The sequence below is a fragment of the Spermophilus citellus genome, assembly GCF_964194105.1.
Source record: "Spermophilus citellus genome assembly, contig: SCAFFOLD_283, whole genome shotgun sequence".
Taxonomy (NCBI): domain Eukaryota; kingdom Metazoa; phylum Chordata; class Mammalia; order Rodentia; family Sciuridae; genus Spermophilus; species Spermophilus citellus.
Genome location: NW_027673068.1, coordinates 131337 through 144024, shown reverse-complemented (window position 1 = coordinate 144024; position 12688 = coordinate 131337). Strand labels below are relative to the sequence as shown.

The window sequence follows — 12688 nt, the reverse complement described above, 5'->3', positions numbered from 1 at the left end:
CTCTGTGAAACACACAGTAGACACAGCCCTATTCCTATGCTTGAGGGTTTTCATCACGATGTTATTTTCTGTTGGTAGTTGCTAATTTATCAATTGGTGAAGAAGAGTGAAGACTGGGATTTTTTTACTCAGACATCTTGATGATGCCATTTCAAAAAAAAATCTGCACAGAATTTTAAAAGCAAGTGCCAAGCCTAGGGTGCCTGTTTAATTCCATCATTCAAAGTTCCTACCAATAATATCTATATTTTTTAAAAAACAGCTTTGTGCATCACATCAACATTTAATGGTACCTTTTTAAATTTTAACTATCATTTAAGGTATAGATTAATATATATAATTGTAGTTTTAAGTTCAAATCCCCAATAGATAATGATATATGTTTGTCATCTGTATATCTTCTTCAATGAAAAGTTTGTTCACATTTTTTGCCCATTTCCTAATTGTATCATTTAGATTTTTTAATATTGGATTTTGAGAGAATTTATGTTTTCTAGATACATGTATTTCCTTTAATACATGATTTGCACACATTTTTACAAATTTTGTGATTTGTGTTTTTCTCAGACCAAGAGTTTTCAATTTTAATTTTGAGGAGGTGTACGTTTTTCTTCTTTGACCATGTTTTTGTTGTCAAACATATGGATTCTATTAGTTCTAGTTCCTGAAAATTTTCTGTTAGGGTATTTCTAAAAGGTGTACATTTTGATTTTGGTAAGTTTTAATTAATATTTATAGAGTGGGGAAATTTTAAGTTAACATCTCATATTTTCTCTTTGAATTTCTAATTACTCTAATAAAATATTTTTTAAAAAGTTATTAACCATCCAGTCAGTTGTTTTTGCATGTCAAAAAGTTAACTGGATATACTTGAATTGGTTACAGTAATCTACATAGTATTCTCTTGACCAATACTCCACTGATTTGATTATTGTAGCTCTATGGTAATTTTTAACAATGGAAAAAGAACATTATTCATATCTTTAAATTGCTGTGTCTATTTAGACTCTTGCCTTTTCATACATACTTAAGAATGAGCTTATTTATGTTTATAAAATATTTCCTGTAATTTTTATATAACAATATTAAATATGTACATCTATTTTGGAAGAGCTTATATTTCTATTATTAATGAATCTTCCAATTTATGAAGAAAACATATCTAGCCATTTATTTGGATCTTCTTTGGTTTTCTACTTCAGAATGTTGTAGTTTTTATGAGATACTCTACACATTTTGAAATTTTGTTTTCTATTCATTTTCTTTAGAGCAATTGTAAATGATGCTGTACTTTCTGTTTTGGTTTCCATTTGTTCATTGTTAATACATCTATATGCAATTGATTTTTTTGTTGTATTTAGTAACATAATTGAATTTACTTTTATTACTGATGTTTTTGGTAAATTTCTTGAAATTTCCATGTAGAAAATCATGTCATCTTCAAATTCAGATAGTTTCATTTATTCTTTCCAACAAACCACTTTTATTTTTATTGTCCTTTTTATAATATACAACTATATGTTAACTATGAGTTGTGACAATAAAAAGCATAGCATATCTTCATCACTAATTTCCTAGGGGGAAATAATTTTTTTTACCATTGAGTACGACATTAGTTAATTCAAGGGATTTGTAGATAATTTTTCTGAGTTTAAAGAAATTCTCTTCAATACATAGTTAATGATATTTTCTTTTTGTTATTAGTGATATTATTATAAATACTTTTAGTGTCAATTTATAAAATCATATGATTTTGCCTTTTTTCCTGCTGATACAATGAATTATATGGACTTCTGAATATTAAATGAATCTTGAATATCTTCAATAAATTCTCCTTTCTCTTTATCCATTATTTTATTATTATTATTTTATTTTATGTTAGTTATCTTTAGTTTTACTTATGTTTTTCAAATGGTTGTGCTAATTTATATTCCCACCAAAATGTAGAGAGTTCTGTTTTCTTCACATCCTTACAAACACTTGTTATCTTTAGATATTTTGATAATAGATGTTCTCACTAAAGTAAGGTGATATCTCATGTTTTGTGTGTGTGTGTGTGTGTGTGTGTGTGTGTGCTTGTTTTTGCAAATTCTCCACTACTGATCTATACCTCCAGTCCTCACTGAATTTCATTTTTCTGATGATTAGTAATATCAAGCGTTTTCATGTATCCGTTGGTCACTTATATTTCTTCTTTGTGAAATATTTATATAGGTCTGTTTCCCACTTTAAAATTGATTTGATTTTTACTTTGTTGTTGTTGTTGTTGAGTTTTTCATGTTTCTTACCTATTCTGGATATTAATACTTTTCCAAATGTATAGTTTGCAAATATTTTCACCCATTTTATGGTTGTCCCTTTACTCCATTGACTGTAAGATCCTTTGGTCATTTTAAAATTTGGTTGTTTTCTTTCTATTGAATTGAATTTCTTATATATTTTGGATGTTAATACCTTACCAGGTTAAAGAGTTTCAGATACTTTCTCCCAATGTATAGACTACCTTTTTTATTCTGGTAATTGTTTCCTCTGTGTTGTAGAAGCCTTTTAGTATGATATAACCCCTTTTGTCTATTTTTCCTTTTGTTGCTTGAGTTTTCATGGACAAATACAAGATATCATTGCTCAGTCCACTGTTATAATTCTCCTATGCTTCCTCTACTATTTTTACAATTTTAGGTCTTGTTTGTTAAGTCTTAATGTATTTTTAGTTGATTTTGAAATATGATTTTAAGATAAAGGCATAATTTTGTTTTTTTGCATGTGAATAGAGTGCATAGAGAAAACAATGAAGTTACAATAGATTATAACACATAAACAAAGGTTGAATAAACATAAAAGATTAATATAAAAATTTCAACAATATTGGATATTGTTGAAATTTTTATTGTCATTGCTATATATGTATACAGAAGTATATTGGTTGACATAAATATATAATGATCTTTGGGGCATAGTTACAGAATATTGGAAAACATTCTTACATTTAAATTGACTTATTTATTTTGTAACTAGATTATTTAAATTCCATATTAAAAAAAACTAAATTAATAGTATTCTCTGATTATTGTTTTTGAAAGAGTTAAAAGGTATCTTCTTTTCAGCTGAAAGGGCAGCCCTGCTTATTAAACAATGACATACTATTCAAGAAAAAGAAAATGGCCTCTTTTTTTAAATCAATTTAGACGTTTTTCTACCTCTCATTTTAACTGCCATTATTATTCTCAAAAAATAAATAAAGAAAGAAATATTGGCCTAGAACAGGAAACTTAAGTGAAAGGTAATTAAATTTATTATCATATGTATTTACAAATATACGGTGGGAAAAATTTCAATGTAATTTAAAACTATTACAAGTAGGTGCTCCTGGATAGATTCAGTTTGTTTAGAAATATTGAGTGACAGGTCCCAGTATATTCCAATGTTTTCCAGATTTCACACAGTTGGATATCCTTCATGTTCATATAGGCTAAAAACAATTGGAGCTATATAGCAAATCTTCAGTGTGTTTCATAAAAAAAAAAAAAAAAAAGCCATGTTGGCTACAATTGTTTTAGGAAGTTCAACTTCCTAAACAACTTCATTTTCCTCACATTGACAGTCAAGTTGTGCCAATAGTATCAACAGACAGGGAAGCAAATTTTGTGAACAGAATATGTAGAGGTAAAAAAATAGGTGACAGCACAGAATGAGGGAGGAAACAGATGTAGGATACAGTGTTTTGCACATAATTAATAGTGGTCTTGTGTTTCTAAAATTACCATTAAGGCGCTTGCATATCTTTTTACTTTATTGTAACACTATTACAAGTGATATTAGCTCAATGAATTATTAGGAAAATGAAAATGCAGCAGGATAATATGTAGGTCTTCTTGTTCCATGATCAAGGAGAATAAATAAATCAAGTAATTAAAAGTTCAAGGAGGCTGTATAAATATTATAAATATGACAAAATGTTTCTAAATGTAGCTCGGGAGACAGAGGCTTAATTAAGTGTCTTGTTAAAGTGAATTTATACTCCAAATAATCAGTTATTTATATATTTATTTGACAGAAATAGTAAATTGATAGTTTAAGGGTGTGCATGTATTTTTTTTTCTTTTTTAACTTTGGAGAATGTTTATCATAGCTATTCTAATGTCTCATCCCATCTTCATGTAGACAATATGGAGAAAACTAATGGATGAATTATTAGTTTTAAATTTAAAAAGTAAGCTTAACTAATTGTTTTTGAAAATTAGACTACAACTAGGAAAAAAAACCCACAAAAAGTAGAATACAATCTCTGTCCATGGGATATGATAAGCAAGCTGGATATTTTTACATATTAACAGAGTAAATTACACAATTACATATTAACAGAATAAATTATATATTAACAGAGTAAATTACAAATTAACAGAGTAAATTACAAAATTGTGTAATTTTTATATATTCAATTTTGCTGTTGTTAAATTTAAGATTACAGTGCTTCCTTCCCCTGAAAGTAATGCAATCTTTTTTGTATTGATCTATATTAGAAGAGAGCAATAGTAACAGCAACCAGCCATAGAATTAAAGGTCAACTAAGAAATCAAATTTTTTACATAATATAGCTGTTTATTTTTAATAATGCCTAGCTATGAGAAAGCTATTATTTTTTATATTTCACCATCCTAAAAGCAGTTTGTGAATATCATATGGTAAAACAAAACTAAGATAAATCATTTGATGTTAATTTTGCATTAAATAATATTTTTGTAATAAGATGACTTTAAAGAGATATTTTCTTAAAGTATTTATCAACAGTAATACCTCCTTCTCCCTCATTTGAGGCTCTAATTGTAAAGAGATTGTATCCCCACATTTATATTTTTTCCTAGATTCCATGAATATTGTTAACCCTATTTTAGAATTGAAAAAAGAAGACTAAAGACGTTAGGTAATGGCTATGTGTATAGATTTTCAACCAGTTTGGGAGTTGTAGTTTAATTCAATGCATTTAAACTCTCAAGACTGCTGTAATCCTGGTACATGTAGTCATGTAGTCTAATGTATTACTGGGTGTGGAGGAATGGCGTTTGCCTCGATTTAACTCTACTAGATGTCAGGCAAAATGCAGAAAGACAGTTGGGATGAAATAGATATTTATATATCTTGTTCAAGAATCTAATTCATATATGAAAAAAAATATGTTAGTCCTACCACTGGGGCTAAATAGAAACATTCACAAATACAGGTGATGCTATCTTGGCCCTATGTAAACTGTGATCTAGATATATGTAAATATATACATATATATTCCTAATTTGTCAAGATAATAAGTTATTAAGTCAACAGCATGTAGAAAATGGCTAGTAATAGTAATTGACATTTCCAGCTTGCTCTTCCTCCTCCACAGTAAATACAATCTATCAGAAAACTGGTATGGTGAAAGGAAATGACCAAAAAAAAAAAAAAAAGAGAATCATGCTTCTTTCCCTCTTTATCCCTACTGAGGAATTTAAGCAATTTAAATTCGTTTACAACAACTGAGTTGCTCACAAATGTGCATTTTGTTTCCTTTCCCTTCCGTATGGAAGCCAGGAAACCTCCCAGAACCACAGTCCTCACCCGCAAAGGCCCTCAACAGCAAACTGTCCTCCCAAGATGCAGTGAGCCAGGGCCCAGGGCTTGCCCACGAGACTTGTGTCTGCCCAACGGTCTTCTTCCGCGGCTGTGCTTCCCTGCTCTGACCAGCCATGTTCCTTCTCTTTGCACTCTTGGCTGAGCTTGGAATGCTGCAGGCCAGCCGTGGTAAGCCACACCATGCCAGCTGCCCTGTTCCTTCTCCTTTCGTTCAGAGAAATGCCTGGCTCCTCCTGGGGAAAATTTTCCCATAGCTCTGATACCTGTCCACACCACTGTGTAGATTCCCTGCTGGTGCTTTTCTCCATATTACCCCTACCCCACCCCCAACTAGGCCAGGTGAACGCAGCACCTTAGCCTAACTCAGCAGCAGACACGTGCTACTCTTCCAGGGTCAGCTCACCTTGTGATGGAAGATGCAGGTTGAATGTACACTGCCCTCAGTTTAATCCTCAGAGTCCTGAAGGAAACAATTTTCAACGTGATTCTGAAAAGGAATACAAAGATCCTGTAGCACTGCAGTATCTAATTGTATCTGAGCCACTTCCAAAGTGTCCTTGCAAATCCATTGCAAGCTCAGCACGAAAAGCGTGGGCACATAAAATTAGCGGTTTTAGACCTCAGGGTATGCTCTGGTTAAGAACACTTACTTGACTGTGACCATTTCTGATGAAAGGAAAAAAACAAAATACAACAACAACAACAACAAAAACATGTTCTTACTGCAGATTCTGGAGGAATATTCCTGCATCTCACGGTGCCAAAAAAGATAAGTTCAAATGAGAGTGAAGTTTCAGAGAGGAAGGTAAGTGATCAAAAATATTTGTTTTATGTTTATCATTTTAAAGTTAAGTACTCTCTGGTAAAAGAAATTGGAAAAATAAAAAGGTTTCCTTCTATAAAAACAAGCAAACAACAAGAATCAGAACAACAACAACAACAAACAATTACATCAAAATAGTTAAAATGTTTTATATTACAAACTGGAAGTCACTACAAACACTATAGGAGTTTAGATTTCTATGTGGTTAGAATTGTGGGGCCAATATACATTAACCCTCCGAAAATGTTTTCACAGTAAAAAAGTATAATCCAAAATAAGAGTAAGAAAAACAATTAAAATTCCATTAATTATTTGGGCAATCAGTATTGGAACTTATTATGATTATCACCTACTAATAAATAATTATAATAAAAATAAGTAAAATATATAAGAAGTTACATTTGAGAATCACAATAGAATCACTTCTCCTTTAGAGAAGTTATAAAATACTTTCATATATTAATTTCATTAATGCTCATAATTGCTTCCAAAGTAGGTGATGTAAAAATACATATGTGGAGGTATATTTATGATATATATGTGTGATATATATAGTTGTTTTTTAAAAAGAAAACTAGAAAAAGTTGAAGATATCAAAGCTACAAGTATCAAGACTTACAGTCTAATCTTTAATTTCTGCTGAAAAATATATTACATGTTATTGTCTCCATTTTTTTTCTTATTATTCTTGTACAGAGTCACTGCATTACCACTTTAAACTTCTAATTTCTTCCTATCAAGAAGTATATAACAGCTATGCAGGACATGGAATGATTTTACTAGTACAAGACCTGAAGGTTTCAATACTTGTCCATATTTTTGGTGTATTTTATTCAGAACTATTGAAGCCATTTTTACTGTGATAGGGCACATTTTATGTTTTTAAGCTTAATTGAAGTATAATTGATATAAAAATACATATGTCAAATGTATACATTTCAATGAGTTTTTCAATGAGTTTGAACATACATCTGTGATACAATTATAACAATTAATTAATTGTTATTTAAATGTTATTTAATGTTTAATTGTTAGCATTTATCACCTCCCAATCTTTCCTTGTGTACTTCTTTATGTGTGGTAAGAATATGAGCTATACCCTATTAAAAAGTGTTTATGTGCAGTATAGTTTACTATAGACAAATCTTAATGTTGTACAGCATCTCTCTAGAACCATTTCATTTTGCATAACTCTAACTTTATAATCATTGAGCGAGAATTCTCTATTTCCCTTTCAAAGTACACCCTGTCATCCATTCGGCTCCCCATTTGTTTGACAATCTTAGATAACTCATATAAGTGGAATCTTGGGGAGTCTTTATAATTCTGTGTCTGCTTATTTCACTTAACATAGTGTCATCCAGGTTCATCTATGTTGTATAAATATTAGGATTTCCTTCTTCATTAAGGACAAATAATATTTTATTATATAAAGATACTATTTTTTGTCTATTTATCTGTCAATAAATATTGGGTTTGATTTCATATCTTGACTGTTGTGAATAATGTTGAAATGTCCAAGGGATGGCAGATAAGTTCTTCAAGGTCCTTTTTCAGTTATTCCACATATATAGCCATAAATTGCATTGATGGATTGTATAGTAGTTGTTATGGTTCAGATACGAGGTGTCCCTGAAAACCTTTTGTGAAAGGAAATGAGTTAAGGAATGTTCAGAGCTGAAATGATTAGATTATGAGTTCTATGACTTCATTAATAAATTAATTAATCTGATGGACTAATAATTTGATGGCAGGTAGGGTGTGGCTGGAAAAAGTAGGTCCATGGGAACATGGCCTGTCCATGGCCTCCTCCCATTCCCCTTTCCTGGCTACCATGGTATGAGCAGTTTTCTCCACCACTCTCTTCTGCTATGATGTTCTGCCTCACTCAAGCCCACAGTGATGGAGTTGGCCTAGGATGGACTGACACATCTGAAACCATGACCCCCAAATAAACTTTTTCTTCCTCTAAGTTATCCTTGACAGATATTTTGGTCACAGCAACAGAAAATTAACACAGTAGTTCTATTTTTAATATTTTGAGGTACCTCAATATTGTTTTTCATAGTGATTGCCCCATTCTTTATTCTTTATTATGAGGATTCCAGTTTCTTTACACCCTCACAAAATTTGTTACTTTTTTATTTTTAAATTTTTGATAGTAGCCATTCTAACTGGTTTGAGTTATGTTTCACTGTACCTTTGATCCTGCATTTCTATGACAATATAAACTTTCTTATATTGATGATCATTTGTATTTTTTTTACACAGAACTCTACCTTCCCTTCATTACCCATTGTCTAATCTAATGAACTTATATTCTTCTCCTCCCTACCCTGACTTGTTGTGGGTTAGCATGCACATATCAGAGAGAACATTTGGCTTTTTTTTATATTGTCTTACTTCAGTTAGTATTATAGTTTCCAGATCCATCCATTTACCAGTAAATGTCATAAAGTCATTCTTTTTAAGACTGAGCAATATTCCACTGTGTACCTGTGTATATATACCACATTTTCTTTACCCATGCCTCTGTTGAAGGGCATATAGGCTGGTTACATAGCTTAGATACTGTGAATTGAGCTGCTGTAAACATTGATGTTGCTGCATCATGGTGCTAGGCTGATTTTAAATCCTTCAGATATATAACAAAGAGTGGGATGAGTGGATCAAATGGTGGTTCCATTCCAGTGTTTTGCAGAATCTTCATATTGCTTTCCAGAGTGTTTGAACCAATTTGTAATCCCACCAGCAATGTATAATATGTACCTTTTCCCCACATCTTTAACAACATTTATTGTTCCTTTATTCTTTACACTTGTCATTCTGACTGGGGTGAGATGGGATCTCAGTGTGGTTTTAATTTGCGTTTATCTAATTGGTAGAGATGTTGAACATTTTTAAATATATTTGTTGACCATTAATATTTCTTCTTCTGTGAAGTGCCTGTTCAGTTCCTTTGCCCATTAATTGATAGGGTTGTTTGTTTTTTTGATGTTACGTTGTTGTAGGGACAGTTGAGGCAAGGCACCAAAGATAGCAGGAAACAGTTTTATTTGGCTGCAGCCAGGTTCAGAGGGAACAGCTTTCGCTCTAATCAATCAATGCCCTGATCCCCAAGTTCAGGTAGTTTCAGAATTTTTTTACCCAGCATGTAAGGGGAGGGGCTCAAAAGTTCACAGTCTTCAGAAGTTCACATAAAAGCATTTTTTTCTGTCATTGTTCTGGGAAATTTAACCCTTCAAGGACAACACCTGAGAAGGGGAGAGCAGCTTCTCCCCTTTCTTTCCTCCTCCCTACCAGCTGTTACCATGGAGCCCCAGTTGGTAACTTCTGCTAGGAATGTAGACATCTCTGTGAAGCCCAGCTCAAGGCCAGAGGCCTTGTTTACATATTTCTAGAACTACCATACTGGACAAATGTTTGTGAAAAACTAGTAAGGGGGTGTCTAGCACCTGGAGTGCTGATTTCTGCCAGGCTAGTGGCCAAGTAAAATAGGGCAACATGAAAATAGGAAGTTTATCTACATTGAACTCTTTTGTAGAGACTCTTTTGCTGACAGTCCTAAAATCAGCCATGGTGAAGATTTCAGAGAAGCCCAGTTAAGATTTTCTTTGGAGAAAGGGGATACCACTATAAAGTTTTTGTGTTCTTTATAGGTACTGGAGATTAACCCTCTATCTGAGGCACAGGTGGCAAAGATTTTCTCCCATTCTAGAGGCTCTGTCTTCATGTTCTTGATTGTTTCTTTTGCTATAAAGAAGCTTTTTAGTTTGATCCTGTCCTGCTTTTACTTCATGAACTTTAGGAGTCTTGTTGAGGAAGTCAGTTCCTAAGATAACATTTTCTAAGATACATTTTCTTCTTGTAGGTGCTAGAAGAAATGGTCTTGATCCATGATCCATGTTGAGTTGAGTTTTGTGCAGATAGGGGTTCAGTTTTATTCTGCTACATATGGGTTTTCAGTTTTCTCAGCACAATTTGTTAAAGGGGCTATTTTTTCTCCAATGTATGTTTATAGTGTCCTCATCTAGTATGAGATAACTGTATATATATGTGGGTTTGTCTCTGTACCTTCTATTCTGTTCCATTGGTCTTCATATCTGTTTTGGTGCCAATACCATGCCTTTTTTTTATACCTCTATAATATAATTTAAGGTCTGGAATGGAGATGCCTCCTGATTCACTTTTCTTGCTAAGGATTGTATTAGCTATTCTGGCCTCTTATTTTTCCAAATGAATTCCATGACTGCTTCTTCTATTTCTATGAAGAATGTCATTGGAATTTTGATGGTATTTACCTTAAATCTGTATAGTACTTTTGGTAGTATGGTCATTTAGACAATACTAATTCTGCCTATCCAAGAACATGGGAGTTCTTTCCATCCTCTTTGATCTTCTTCAGTTTCTTTCTTTAGCACACTGTAGTTTTCATTGTAGAGGTCTTTCCCCACTTTTGTTAGATTAACTCCCAAGTTTTTTTTTTTGAGGCTATTGTGAATGGGATCATTTTCTTAATTGCTCTTTCAGTTGATTCATCAATGGTATATAGAAACATAATTAATTTATGGGTGTTAATTTTATATCCTGCTACTTTGATGAATTAATTTGAGTTCAAGGAGGTTTCTGGTAGACCATGGGTCTTCTGTATGTAGAATCATGTTGTGAGTGAACAAAGGTAGTTTGAGCTATTCTTTTCACATTTGAATCCTTTAATTTCTTTCTTTGGTGTGATTGCTCTGGATAGAGTTTTAAGGACTATGTTAAATAGAAGTGGTGAAAGAGGGAATCCCTGTCTTGTTCCAGTTTTTAGAGGAAATGCTTTCAGGTTTTCTCCATTTAAAATGTTGTAGACCTTGGGTTTAGCATATATAGCTTTTAAAATGTTGAGTCATGTTCCCACTACCCCAGTTTTTCTACTGTTTTGAAAATGAATGAATGCTGTATTTTATCAAATGCATTCTCTGCATCCATTAAGATAATCATTTGATTCAATAGTCTTTAAGACTATTGGTTTGATGAATTACATTTATTGATTTCCATATATTGAACCAAACTTGCATTCCTGGGATGAATCCTACTTGATCATGTTGCACTATCGTTTCAATATGTTTCTGTATGTGATTTATGAGTATTAATAATTTTTGCATCTATGTTCATCAGGGATATTAGTCTGAAGTTTTCTTTCCTTGATGTGTCTTTGTCTGATTTTGGTATCAGGTTGATACTAGCTTCATAGAATAAATTTGGAAGGGTTCCCTTCTTTTCTATTTCATGGAATAGTTTGAGTAGGATTGGGGTTATTTCTTCTTTGAGAATCAGGAAGAACTTGGCTGAGAATCCATTGGGTCCTGTGTTTTTCTTTGTTGGTATGCTTTCTGTGGTGTCTTTTATTTTATTGCTTGAAATTGATCTGTTTAAATTTTATATTTCCTCCTTGTTCAATTTGGGTAGGACATATTTCTTTATAAATTTGTCTATGTCTTCAAGATCTTCTATTTTATTGGAGTACAAACTTTCAAAATAGTTTCTGAGTTTCCTCTGTATTTCAGTAGTGTTCATGGTTATATTCCTTTTTCATCACAAATTTTAGTACTTTAAAGTTTTTTTCCTCTTTAATTTGGTTAGCTTGGCTAGGAGTTCATCAATTTTATTTTTTCAAAGAACCAAATTGTTGATTTGTTGTTTTTTGAGTGTGGTCTTTTGTGTGTGTGTGTGTGTGTGTGTGTTTCAATTTCATTGACTTTGGCTCTAAATTTAATTGTTTTCTGTTTTATGCTGCTTTTGGTGTTGATTTGTTCTTTATCTAGGGCCTCAAGATGCAAAGTTAGATTATTTGGTGACTTTGTTTTTTTTAAATGAATGAGTACAATTCTGTGAATTTTCTTGTGGCACACACCTATAGTCCCTGTGGCTCAGGAGGTTAAGATAGGAGGATCACAAGTTCAAAGCCAGCCTCAGCAATGGTGAGGCACTAAGCAACTCAGTGAGGCCCTGTCTCTAAATAAAATACAAAAAAGGCCTGGGGATGCGGCTCAGTGGTTGAGTGCTCCTGAATTCCATCACAAGTCCCCCTCGATCCCCCCCCAAAAAACTGCTTTTTGAAAATTTTTAATTTTAGTTTGTTATATATGACAACAGGATCCATTACAATTTGTATTACACAAATAGAACACAATTTTTCATATCTATGGTTATACACAAAGTAGAGTCACATCCTTTGTGTCGTCATACGTATACTTAGGGTAATGATGACAT

The 12688-nt window shown here is 32.3% G+C and overlaps 1 protein-coding gene across 1 annotated transcript in view; it reads left to right on the top strand.

Moving 5' to 3' along the window:
* Nucleotides 1-5720: 5720 nt before the first annotated feature.
* Nucleotides 5721-12688, top strand: part of LOC308640164 (disintegrin and metalloproteinase domain-containing protein 18-like) — a gene marked incomplete at both ends in the record, with an annotated part of 30816 nt that continues 23848 nt past the window's right edge. The window contains 2 exons of the mRNA XM_081312174.1: nucleotides 5721-5775; nucleotides 6336-6412. Coding sequence (XP_081168300.1) covers nucleotides 5721-5775; nucleotides 6336-6412 — 132 coding nt within the window. The remainder of the gene's footprint in view (nucleotides 5776-6335; nucleotides 6413-12688) is intronic.